The sequence below is a fragment of the Mixophyes fleayi genome, chromosome 10, assembly GCF_038048845.1.
Source record: "Mixophyes fleayi isolate aMixFle1 chromosome 10, aMixFle1.hap1, whole genome shotgun sequence".
Lineage (NCBI taxonomy): Eukaryota > Metazoa > Chordata > Amphibia > Anura > Limnodynastidae > Mixophyes > Mixophyes fleayi.
Window position 1 is genome coordinate 91,670,064 of NC_134411.1, and position 14,112 is coordinate 91,684,175.

Genomic DNA, 14,112 nt, shown 5'->3' on the forward strand with positions numbered 1-14,112 from the left:
ATTAAATGTGTACTGTGCATGCCATGCGTTTATATAGTCAATCTTACTTGCACACACATGTTCTGTATGGTGGCATAGTCGTTAGCACACCTGCCTCACATCACTGGGGTCATGAGTTTGATTCCCGACCATGGCCTTATCTGTGTGGAGTTTGTATGTTCTCCCCGTGTTTGCGTGGGTTTCCTCCGGGTGCTCCGGTTTCCTCCCACACTCCAAAAACATACTAGTAGGTTAATTGGCTACTATTAAATTGCCCTTAGTCTCTCTTGGTCTGTGTGTGTGTGTGTGTGTATGTTAGGGGGATTTAGATTGTAAGCTCCAATGGGGCAGGGACTGATGTGAGTGAGTTCTCTGTACAGCGCTGTGTAATTAGTGGCGCTATATAAATATGTTGATGATGATGATGATCACTCCAAAAACATACTAGTAGGCTAATTGGCTGCTATCAAAATTGACCCTAGTCTCTGTCTGTCTGTAAGCTTCAATGGGGCAGGGACTGATGTGAGTGAGTTCTCTGTACAGCGCTGTGGAATTAGTGGCGTTATATAAATAAATGGTGATGATGATGATGATCTAGTGGAATGCATACATGTAGTTTTTAACACAAAGATTATGCCGTGTCAGTAATCACTTTCAGTCGGCACATACACCTGCCCTGTGCTTGGCGCAAGTGATACGTCTGAAACCAGCCATTTACGTCAAGCACTAATGACATCACACTGAGGGCTAGATTTACTAAACTGCGGGTTTGAAAAAGTGGAGATATTGCCTATAGCAACCAATCAGATTCTAGCTGTCATTTGTTTAGTACATTATACAAAATGACAGCTAGAATCTGATTGGTTGCTACAGGCAATATCTCCACTTTTTCAAACCCACAGTTTAGTAAATATACCCGAGACTTTTTGTGCGCTGAGAACGCAGCCGATAAAACCACGAAGAACTAGGGACATGACAAGGAGCCTCAGTGGTGTTACAGTTACAAGAAACCTATTAGGCTGAATTTACATTATTGTAGATTCAGGGTACAAAAAGGGCTGACTCTGCGGTGTGTCGCTGATTGCTGATATGTTTTAATGATTTCCTTTTAAACAAAGCGATCGCACATGTCGCTTTCTTGTCCTTGAGGGGCGCAGAGAAGCCAGGTTTCCAGGGCAGTGTAGAGTCCCTAATGAAGTGAACAGCAAAATTAATTGCTTGGTTACAAATTAATTTAAGAAATTAATAAACTCGTTCAGACCAGTGACCCCAGAGTACTAAGTAGGCCAGCCTTAACGTACGCATAATTATGTTAAAAGCAGCAAAAATCACATCTATCCCCCAGAGGCCCGCTAAATAGCAGATACTGAGTTTAAAAAAAAAATGGAACATTCTTCAATGCTCTTAAAAGCCAAATATGTCTATGTTATGTTCATGTTGTGTTTGTAGCCATGTGAACATTGTTTTCAGAGCAAATTTTATTTTTCCATGAATGTCTTAGCCATATGTTCCTACTCTCCAGGAAGGCTCCTGAATTTCCCAGACTACCGTAAGAGTAGGCAAGCCTCACGGATCTTAAAAAATTCTGATATTCACAGCATTGAATATCGGGGGCTGGGATTAATCCCCCCCCCCCACCCGCTGTTCAATGCCGTGAATTTCGGCATTCTATAGTGGGGGCGGAGTTATGGTGAGGCAAAGACGTCACCACACCCCCTCCTACCCCTGTCACATGACCTGTCCTCCCGGAGGACAGAGTCAGAGAGTCGGCAAGTATGGTCTTAGCTTATTATCTATATGATGTTTTAAAGTGGACCTGTCACCCCTGTGCAGCCTGTCAATATACTAGGAACCGGTGACATCACTGAGGCGCTCCCTGACTAATATTCATAAGGTCTGACTAATATTCATGAGGCCTGACTAATATTCATGAGGTCTGACTAATATTCATGAGGTCTGACTAATATTCATGAGGCCTGACTAATATTCATGAGGTCTGACTAATATTCATGAGGTCTGACTAATATTCATGAGGTCTGACTAATATTCATGAGGCCTGACTAATATTCATGTTTACCTTTTTTTTCTTTAGCATAAGAAGCTAGGAATCAAAGGAGATTATATCACAAATGCAGAGGACCACAAGGAGGAGACAAAGCTTCAGGGAGAACTGTTTATGTGGGATCCTATAGATCAGGTAATCTGCTACTATAAACACTAGACCGCTTTTATTTTATCATTATATTTTAATTAATGTTTTATCAACGGTGTGTAAAGCAAGTCGAGTCTCCCGAATTCTGGGTAGGTCTCCCGGATTCCCAGTTGAAAAGGTCCATTCTCCCGCATCCTGCCCACGGGGGTTACTTGAACGACACGATTCGCTGTAAACAACTCGATTTTCCACAACTGACGTGATTGGCGGCGTGACACCCCCCTCCAGGGTCTCCCGCAGGGGAAAAATATAAAGTAGACAAGTATGCTATGGCCAACAATCAAACTAACTATAATGTCTTTAATAGTTATCCCTAATTCATTGCTTCCCTTATCAATTTGTTAATGCTTTCTAATTTTTTTTAAAAGAATTTGGATTCAGCCCAGGGGCAAAAGCAGGATTTGTAGAGGGGTGTTTCCACAGCACGCCGCCAGTGGGCGTGACCAGCATGCATGGGGGCATGGCTATAATTTTAGACAGTGCTTGGCTGCACTCCAACTCTTCCTATCCCCATAATATACATGGGCAATTCTGCGTGCACTACTGTTAGGTGCACGCAGCTCTCCCTTTTCAAGCAGAGCTGTGTGAAGCGAGGGCAGGGTCCAGCCACCTCAAATATACAGTGTCTCAGGCTTTGGAGGGGGGTTTCTAGGCAATAGAAAACCCCCCCTCGGTTTGCCTGTGCAGCCATATCCTAAAATAATGTTTTCGGTACATGTCTACAATCTTACAACAAACGCAGTAATGATGTGTGCTTTGTAGTTCTTGATTAAAAAATTGCCATAGGCAAAAACTTACAGTTAAACATCTGGAACTGTCTCTATAAAACATCTAAATCAAATATATTAATAGAAAGAGTAAGTTACAGTAGAGTGTGGAGGTGACGTGTGATGAACTTTGGCACAAGAATATTAGCCAGATAAATGTCAGATAAATAAGATATGTATTGTGAATGATTAGTGTAAAATATGTTATTTCTCTTCCTTTTATCTTTTTAACAACTCACAATCTATTCACCAAGAACACGTGTAACGTGCAATTGCATGTTCTGTAATAACTGGGTTGATAACAGGATCTTACAATTTGACATGTAAATTACACATGGAAAAAGTTGACATATGAACACACAGATGTATCTTCCCGTTACAGATTCATTTGTAAAGTTGCCTTATGAAGGGGCCTCTGTTCTCTGAAAGCTAGCAAATAGAATAATAAAAAATGTTTTGGTTAGCCAATAAAGGTATCACTCCTATAATACTTTTGTCTTTTTTGACACAAAGGTATTTAACATCACATAGATTTTTCTGGCTAACACGGTACTGCAATAATAATAATTATTAAAAATAATTTTTTTGCTACATATATCTTCCTGTTAGGTATTAACTTACCACAAGGTGGGGCTACAGCTCACAGAACAAAGACAATGGGCAACATTGAGAAAGCCAATTACAGCAGACTATTAAATTGTTATTGAATGTATTATGTTTTTTTATTTATGTTTTTATTTATTCACTTAGTTATGTTGACTAATTTTGCTTGACAAATAAAAATAAACAAAAAACAAAATATACGGCAACCAATCAGTTCATAGCTTTGATCAATTCAAATTAAACAGTGAAGCTGACGGCTGATTGAGTTCTGTCTGTGCACACTTGTATGTTCTTGGTGTATATATATACATATATATATATATATATATATATATATATATATAGATCTCTCTCTCTCTCTCTTTATATATATATATATATATATATATATATATATATATATATATATATATATATATATATATATATGTTATGCACTTCATAAAGTTAGTTTTGTTAGCTTCTATCAAAGAGATAGAGAAAGATATACCGTTTGCAGAGGGGAACGTGTTTGGGGAATCTTGGAGGGCTGACTTATTCGTATAAATTATGTGATGTGAATGTTCTAAGCTTTGCTTTCCCCCATATTTGTAAATGTTACATACTTAGAGAGGTTACAAATGATTCACACATTATTTTTTTTAGTGGGTACCGTTTTATGCAATGCTGTACACAGGATCTGTAAAGCACAATTTCCCTGAGCAATTGATTTTGCAATATAATTTTCGTGGCTGGGACACAGTATGACAAATTACCTTGTCCAAGGTTACAATCGGCTGATGCTGGAATCTCAAACAGCAGCAAGCCGTAATAACGTTTAAAAAAGCATAGTCTTTTCTCTGGCTTTAGTGTGCCATCGTTAGAAAGTGGTGTGGTTCTAAGTATTAAATTAATATCCTAGGATTTCGTTTCAGCTAAGAGAGAAAATATCCATAGGTAAATATAATATATACTTAGTTAAAAGAAAATAATCTATCAGTTAAAGGTCAAATTACCTTTTCAAAGCCCCTAAACCCGATGGCATGACCAGATTTTGTAATGATTTCTGAGCAGTGATATATATATCCAAGCAAAATGTAAAATAGTTTCAGAATTCCCTATTTTTTAAGTGCACAGTGGTTTTGGATTCTATTGTACCCTGCTAGTTTACATAGATATAAGCTAAGCCCTCATTTGCAGTAACCTGGTGTAGATGATGCAGCAATATATGTTGTAAATCGGGCAACGTATTTACAATTTGCGATCGAGGCTTCTTTTAGAGGAGGGTGAATATCATTCTGCTAGCTGTGGGATTTGTATAAAAATTGTGAAAGCTTCCCTATAAATGTTTTAATTTTAATATACATTTTTTTTATCACTTTTCTGATAGAAATGGTCCGTTCGTTACTGCGCAATAGCTGGTAATAAACTGTCCTATGGTGATGAAATTGAGTACACGGATGATTCTACGCCGAAGGTATTTTCATTTATGTTATATATCTATCTTAATACGACGTTGCCTACCATACGCAAATATTTTACCCTTAATTTATATTTAAAACTCATATGCAGTATTTTACTACTCTATCTATACTCACCTCTTCCTCAAAGCCTACCAACCATCTTATTAACCCCCATCTCCTCCCTTTGCTCGTCCTCCCTTCTCTCCTCTTGCCTCAACTGGCTCCTCTTGTGCCTGGTCTGTTTCCCCTTCCTTAGGATGTAAGCTCGTATGAGCAGGGCCCCCTCCCCTCCTGTCTCCATACCTGTTCTTTCGCTCCGTCTTTACTGCATATGACTGGCCAGAGTTTCTGAAGTATTGGTACTTTTTGTTCATTGTTCTGTATGGTTTCACCCTGTATAGTCTACTGTTAGTACTGTGTGCGGCGCTGCGGATACCTTGTGGCGCCTAACAAATAAATGATAATAATAATAATAATACTAATACTATACTTTTTGATATACATTAGATTTCCTAGGCAGTAACCCGGGGTGTCTAGTACCTTTGGGTGTTAGCATTTCTAGAGCAATAACAACATTTATTTTCTTTACAGCCTCAATTCACAGATTCCCCCTGGGGTGCATATTAGTTCTTATCTACTATAGACTATAGAAAATGAGACGTGTTATGCTAATTAGGGATGTGCACCGGCGACTTTTGAGGTCTCGTGTTTTGTGTTTTGGATCCGGATTTTCATTATTTTTGGGGTTCGGATTTGTCTCGCAAAACACTTGACGAAAGGTCTCGGTTCGGATTTAAGGTTTTGGATTCGGATTTTTTTTGAAAAAAACATAAAAACGCTATGTTTAACCTCAATAACAAGCATTTCCACTAATTTACAGTGTATTCTGAACACCTCAAAATATAGTTATTAGTCCAAAACGTTGCAACGAGGTATCTTTCTGGACTGTGTAGTGGAGTGGTCCCCACAATATATATTAAAAACCCTGAACTTGTATGATTCGCACCAATAAATGTATCTGGACTGCGTAGAGGAGTGGGTCACCACAATATATATAATAAGATAACCATCAACTTGTATGATTCGCACCAATAAATGTACCTGGACTGCGTAGAGGAGTGGGTCACCACAATATATATTAAAAACCCTGAACTTGTATGATTCGCACCAATAAATGTATCTGGACTGTGTAGAGGAGTGGGTCACCACAATATAATTTAAAAACCCTGAACTTGTATGATTCGCACCAATAAATGTATCTGGACTGCGTAGAGGAGTGGGTCACCACAATATATATTAAAAACCCTGAACTTGTATGATTCGCAGCAATAAATGTATCTGGACTGCGTAGAGGAGTGGGTCACCACAATATATATAATAAGAAAAGACTCAAGCTTTCAAGTGTAGTGTTTATAAAATATAAACAACAATACAGTAGTTTTAGTCAGAGCACGTCAATACCTCTTGTTTTAAATTATGACAGGGCATTTTACTTTTGGTTTAATTTCTTGAATTTGTTTAAATTTGGTTTTACTTTTTGAACATGGCAAACGACTGTTGATTGGTCACATAATGCAAAAAAAAAAGTTCCAAGATGGAATTGTCCTTGGGCCCTCACACCCACCCTTATGTTGTTGAAATAGGACATGCACACTTTAACAAACCAATCATTTCAGCGACAGGGCCTACCAAACAACTGTGGCTGAAATGATTGGTTTGTTTGGGCCCCCACACCAAAAAAGCTATTCATCTCTCCCTGTACAGACTAAACAGGCTCTACTGAGGCAAGATGTCGTCCTCATCCTCAACTTCTGATTCCTCTCCCCCTACAGTGTGTACTTCCTCCTCATCACACATTATCAATTCGTCCCCGCTGGACTCCACAACCACAGGTCCCTCTGTACTATCTGGAGGGCAGTGCTGTACTTCATTGAGGAATTGATTATTCATTTTTATAAACATCATTATTTCAACGTTTTGAGGAAGCAACCTCCTTCGCCGCTCACTGACCAGGTTCCCCGCTGCACTAAAAACTCTTTCCGAGTACACACTGGAGGGGGGACAACTCAGTTAAAAAATAGAGCCAGTTTGTACAGGGGCTTCCAAACTGCCTTTTGGAGTTCTACCACGTCACTACCTCTAGTTAATTTAGATTGCAAGGCTTGTAAATATAAATACTTTGAAGATAAAAAAAAGCAGGCTGCACAGACTGTGGAGCTAGAAAGTGAAATTAAATGGACCACGTTACTTTGGTGGCTATCTATGCCCCCCCCCCCCCGCCCTTCACTTGTAGTTGAATATAAATAAAGCAGCCTGCATAGACTGTAGAACTAGAAATTCAAATATACAAAGAAATGGACAAAGGCAGTTTGGTATCTGTCTGCATCAGATCCCCTCTCCACTAGGATTAAAACAGAAAACTTTTCAGCCGTTATATAATCTAGAATATAAATAGAAATTGAGAAAGGCAATTTGGTATCTGTCTGCATCATAATCATCAACATCCTCCTCAGCGCCAGCTACATCAATATCCTCCTCCCAGTGTACAACATTCACACCTTCATTAGCCAAATCTGTAACTGGACTGTGGGTGATCCTTCCAGCATATGCAGAGGGCGTGCTGCAAATGCTGGATGGAGTCACCTCTTCCCGTACAGTGATGGGAAGGTCAGGGTTCACAACCAACAACACCCTTTGACTCGCCTTGGGGATTTGTGATGTCATCTGTTTAGAAGGCAGAGTTCTTTGCTGTTTTGTTGTTGTTGCTGACAGCATAACTCTCTTAAATTTTTTGTAGGGGGGTGGAGGAGGGCTTAGATCCTTGGGTGAAGCTGGACCACTAGTCATGAACACCGGCCAGGGCCTAAGCCGTTCCTTGCCACTACGTGTCGTAAATGGCATATTGCCAACTTTACGTTTCTCCTCAGATGATTTTACGTTTCTCTTTTTGCTATTTTTTGAGAACTTGGGCTTTTTGGATTTTACATGCCCTGTACTAGGAGATTGGGCATCGGGCTTGCCAGACGACGTTGATGGCATTTCATCGTCTATGTCATGACTAGTGGCAGCAGCTTCAGCATTAGGAGGAAGTGGGTCTTGATCTTTCCCTACTTTATCCTCCAAATTTTGGTTTTCCATTATATGTAGCACAAGAGAGCGTACCCCTAAGCCACACACACTCGGCAAAGCCTTTAAAAATTATATGCGGCACAGGAGAGTAGCACTGGACTTATACTGCTGAATCAGTGAACTTTGTAATAGCAGTACCACTGGACTTATACACTGCTGAATCAGTGAACTTTGTAATAGCAGTACCACTGGACTTATACACTGCTGAATCAGGGAACTGTGTAATAGCAGTACCACTGGACTTATACACTGCTGAATCAGGGAACTTTGTAATAGCAGTACCACTGGACTTTTACTGCTGAATGTGTGAACTTGGTAATATTGCAGTACCAATGGGCTTATATACTGCTGGATTGGCTTTGCAAATTTGGTTATAATTATTTTTTTTTTAACTTTTTTTTTTTATTTTTTAAAAACTTGGGAATAATGGGGAAATAACTATGTCCTTAGAAGCACAGAGCACAGGACACAGCACCACTGGACTGAACAGGACACAGCGCAGGACCCAGCAGCACTACTGAACTCAGCAGGACAGAGCACAGGACACAGCACCACTGGACTGATACTGCAGAATGTGTGAACTTTGTAATATTGCAGAACCACTGGACTTTTACTGCTGAATGTGTGAACTTGGTAATATTGCAGTACCAATGGGCTTATACTGCAGGATTGGTTGTGCAAATTTTGTTGTAATTAAAAAAAAATGTAATTAGTTTTTTGTATTTTTTTTTAAATAACTTTTTTTTATTTTTTTAAACGCTTTGGAATATTGGGGAAATAACTATGCCCTTAGAAGCACAGAGCACAGGACACAGCACCACTGGGCTGAACAGGACACAGCACAGGACCCAGCAGCACCACTGACCTCAGAAGGACAGAGCACAGGACACAGCACCACTGGACTGAGCACAGCACAGCACAGCACAGCACAGCACAGAACTTAACTGAACAGCACAGAACTTAACTGAACAGCACGAGATATAGCAGGACAGAGGACCACCTAACACACCCTCCCTCTACCCTGATCAATGCCCGAGTAAAGATGGCGGCGACTAGCGGGGAATTTATAGGATCCGAGTATCGCGAGATCCGACAACGGGATTATGAGTCAGAGCCTCAGTTTCAGATTTGAATTTGGCGCCAATACCCGGATCTGTCTCGGATCCGACTCGGATCGGCAACGTTCGGGTGGGCTCGGATTTCATAAATCCGAGTGCGCTCATCTCTAATGCTAATAGGACCATTTATTAAATGGGAGCTGCCAGCTTGATTGATCTGTGTGATATATCACCTAGAATTCATTAAAACAGTACCCAACTGCTGGCAAATTAAGATCACAAATTGTGTGAATACTTGCGTTACTTATCCAAGTATGTGAATATCCATGAGTGACTCTGCAGGTTATAATAAGTTACGATTACCCATTTAATAACAGAAGGGCAGAACTAGCACATGAAATATCTCTAGGACTAAGGGGCATGGGTGAGAAGATTATGTACCCAGGGGTGTAGGAACCAGGGGGTCAGAGGGGGCAGTTGCCCTCTCTATGATTTTTGTTCGGTGGGCAAAGACTGTGTTTTGCCCCCCTATGAACTTCTACAAAAAAGCCTTCATGCTACTTTCTAAAGTCATGGTATCTGTTCTAAACTTTTGAAACTTTTTAACTCATAGCTTGTCTTAATAGAACTACCAAATGTTCTTTAATATAGATTGCCTTAGTATAGATTTAATACAGATTGATTGATTTGTTTATTTTAAAAAAACTGTAAGGGCTAGATTTACTAAACTGCGGGTTTGAAAAAGTGGAGATGTTGCCTATGGCAACCAACCAGATTCTAGCTTTCATTTATTTATTACATTCTACAAAATGACAGCTAGAATCTGATTGGTTGCTATAGGCAACATCTCCACTTTTTCAAGCCCGCAGTTTAGTAAATATACCCCTAAGTGTTCATAAAAATTTAATTAATAACCTGTATTGACGATGAACAACTATTCACTTTACTTTTACCCTGAATTTCATGCGGTGCGTCCAGTTACAAACATGAGATAAAGCCATTTAAATTTATAGCACATACCGTAACCAGTGAGGCAGTGACTATAGGTTTAAAAAAACTCCCAACCAAATGAGATTAGGCGGAAACGCAAGCTAAATAAAAACTAGGTTAAGGACTATGAAAAATGGATATTTTTAAGATGAACAATTGAATTTATCTATCTTTCTAACAGCTTTTGTACTATTTGGCTGTTGATATTAATAATAATTATTTAATATTATATATATATATATATAATATTGTATAAATACATTTTATACATTTTTATAGTAAATTAAACAATGAAACTGGGGTTGACCAACCTCTGAAACACTGACAAAAATTACCATAGTATTGGGAGTTTTTGTATATCTACAGTCACTGTTACAACTGTCTTAAAATGTGATACCAAATGCAAGATAAAGGGGCTCCAAGCCCTATAGTAGTCCTTGGCCTTTTGTCCCCCCCATGAAAATTTTCATTCCTAAGTACCAATGTATATGGAACACGCTACGACCTATGCCATGTGGTGCCCGGTTGGTTGCTAGGAGCAATGCTTTCCTGCACAGGTAGCTCTGTACCAGTTTTGATAGATAATCCCCTGCATGTCCCCCCCCCCCCCTACTTTTGTATCATTTATTCCTCAATCAGATTTATTTATTTTGATGCAGCCATGAACCAAATAAACTCAGACTCTTATAAGATTGCAAATAGACATATTTACACTGTCTCAAACTGTTACACTGTAGGAGATAACCTCAGTGTGAAATGTATTTAGTGTCATCCGTCTCTTGTTCCCGTCCAAACCTGTAATTCTCTGTAATCAGTGCTTACTGTCTCCTGTGATATGTGTGGGCAAGATGCATTATTCTCCAAGTGCCGGCCTGTGAGTGGAGCAGACAATATAAATAAGTCGACACAAGCATTCAACGGTCGTTTTTGTAGGAGACGCCACCAGCAATGTGACGGCCGCAGTTTATACTCATTTTTCTTCTCTGTGTCCTATAAAGTGAGTGAAAATAGTGAAAAGGAAATAAAACCAAAAACTACTGTTTTATGGTCATCTACGGACAGATAATTTGTGCCAGTCACTGAAATTTTTAATTTAACACCCACCAGTTAACACCCACAGAGTCCCTGCTTCCTAAAGATCCAAAGTAATGGTCCTTACTAGGGGAATTCACGGTATATTGAGTAGGGGTTTTTTTGTTTTCTTTTTTGTTAGGGGTGAAAGTGTCGTTAAAGAAAGCACAGTGGAGGCAAAGTTCATTGAACCATTCACTGCCAACATCAACCCCCACAACTCATAGTTGCCTACTCTCCCGGGAGAACAGGGGAACCTACCAAGTCCCGCCCACTTCGTTGGTGAAGTGGGTGGGGATGAGGCTAATTGCGTCATCCTGGCCCGCCGCCCCCTGCTACAATAGGCTGAATAGCAGGAGGCAGGACCCAATGACTTGGTTAGTGTGGCCACGCCCCCAAGGCACGGCCAACTTTGGAAATCTGGGCTGAAATAAGCAATCAATTGAAGAGCAATATGGGTCTTGAATTAATGTCACCTGGTAATACTATAGATTTTAATGATAAAACAGTTAAAAAAAAATGTTTTTGTTTTGTTTTTTTCCATTAAATACATTTATTGGCATGATCTTGAAGTCTGCTGAGTATAAAATACATTTTTAAAGTTACATGTGATTGCAAACACATGTTATAGCATGCATACGAGACTGTCAACACTACTGATCAGAACTTTGACTAGCCCTGTAGCTGGAGCAAGAGATAAGGCAGAAAACAAGTAACTTTCAGTTGGTGAGAGTTGATTCGGTCGTGGCTGCATGCACATGAGTTTGGCACATCCCTACTGTAAATTCACAATGGCGAAACGCGCCTTCCCTGCCCAGTTCACTCTCCAAAATCATAGCCTATAGCAAGTGTCCTTTGCGCTTGCATGCACATGAAACAGGAGTGCCTTCACGGACATTTTTGCCAATTCTAGGCGTGTGCAGAGTGATTTTGCGTGTGATACGGTCAAAATCGGCAGATACGTTTTTTAATAATTTTTAGCAATAATATTTTTTGTGCACTGTTTTTTTTTTTTCCTGGGTAATTTCAGTTCCTGTTCTTTTATCTCTCACCCAGCCAATGAAAGAGCTACATTTGCAAGAAAAATGGTTCCATGGACGGATGCACGAAGGACGCTTCATGGCTGAGCGACTGCTGCAAGAGTACTGTGCCGAGATGGGGGGCAAAGACGGAACTTTCCTAGTGAGAGAAAGCGAATCATACCGCGATGACTACACTCTCTCTTTCTGGTATGACTTGTGCTCCCTTTCTCCCTAATAGATGAATTGCAAATTCTCTATTCTGCTATATAAAGCCTATAGTACATCAGTGATTCCAATTTATGTGTAAACTCTAGACGGCGGTTTATAATTGGTAAATTCAACATTTGATAAGAAAACTACTCCCTACTGTACATTCTTACTAATATATTATTATAATAGAAGTCTAGTCAGTTTTCTGTAACTTAAAATAAAGTTGCAATCATCTGAGAGCACTAAAGACTTCTAATATCATTAGAATGTTCTGTGGGGGAAACATTAGTCAATATGTATTAATGATTGTAGGGATTTTTCGCCTCCAAGAAAGCAATTTTTTGGTCAAAGCCCAAGTTCTAGGTGTTGGATGCAGGTTAATATTTCAGGAGGCTCACACTTGTAAAGTTAGTCTGCTTTGTTCAGCTGTAGTAACATTGAACTGTTTGAAAGTCTTGGGTATCTTCTCCCCTGCCTAGAGCAGGACGCACCACAGCTTCTCACCAAGCTGCCGGAGGGGTTGGTAACACACATTTTCAGTGCTGTAGGGTAGGATCAAAAAGTTGCAAACTAGCGCCACCTAGTTTGCAATTGTCGCAAAGCTGTTATGTGTCCAAATATTGGATTGTATTATAGATATTATTATTATTATCATTTATTTGTTAGGCGCCACAAGGCTTCCGCAGCGCCGTACACAGTACAAACAGTAGACTATATAGGGTATAACAGTACAGAACAATAAACAAAAAGTACCAATACTTCAGAAACTCCAGGCAGGCTGATGCATTAAACACGGAGCAGAAGAACGGGTAAGTAGACAGGAGGGAAGAGAACCCTGCTCAAGCGAGCTTACATCCTAAGGGAGGGTTAAACAGACCATGCACAAGAGGAGCCAGTTGAGGCAATGGGAGAGAGGGGAGAATGAGCGGAGGAGATGGGGGTTAAGTGGATGGTTGGTTCGCTTTGAGAAAGAGGTGAGTTTTGAGTGCACGTTTGAAGGAGCACAGAGTAGGAGAGAGGCGGATGGAGCGAGATATTCTGGTCATTCATCATTTTCTACCGTAGATTGTATCACACTTCCTGTGTTACAATTGTAAAAATGTTCATAATTTAAGCCTGATGTCACAATTGAAAATGTCCACTACCAATATTCTCTCATAATAATATTAATAATATTAATGAATAAAGTATGTATTACTAGCTTTTCCCACAAATTTCATTTTATGCAAAACTACTTTCCTTCTGGGTTCCTCTTGCAGGAGATCAGGCAGAGTCCAGCACTGTCGAATCCGTTCCTTTGCTGAAGGAGACAAGATGAAGTATTACCTGACCGACAACTTAACGTTCGATAGTATTTATGAACTGATACAACACTACAGGGAATCCTCGCTTCGCTGCGCTGAATTTGAGCTGCGCTTAACAGATGCTGTTCCCAACCCCAATCCCCACTTATCTAAGGAGTGAGTGACAATTTCAGCATGTTGTGTCATGACCACAATACAATGAAGGGCTCACGTATAATTGTCACACGCAGCCAACATGACAGAACGCCTGTCAATTCACTAGAGCCAAGTTCTGACTGAATTCATCGACAAAATATTGGTTCTGGCCAAAAATGGCCGTATAATC

The 14,112-nt window shown here is 39.9% G+C and overlaps 1 protein-coding gene across 3 annotated transcripts in view; it reads left to right on the forward strand.

Moving 5' to 3' along the window:
* Positions 1–14,112, forward strand: part of PLCG2 (phospholipase C gamma 2) — a 124,368-nt gene that overhangs the window by 69,159 nt on the left and 41,097 nt on the right. For all 3 annotated transcript variants that reach the window (XM_075189156.1, XM_075189155.1, XM_075189157.1), the window contains exons 15-18: positions 2,072–2,176; positions 4,931–5,017; positions 12,308–12,480; positions 13,743–13,943. In XM_075189156.1, the coding sequence (XP_075045257.1) occupies positions 2,072–2,176; positions 4,931–5,017; positions 12,308–12,480; positions 13,743–13,943 (566 nt within the window). The remainder of the gene's footprint in view (positions 1–2,071; positions 2,177–4,930; positions 5,018–12,307; positions 12,481–13,742; positions 13,944–14,112) is intronic.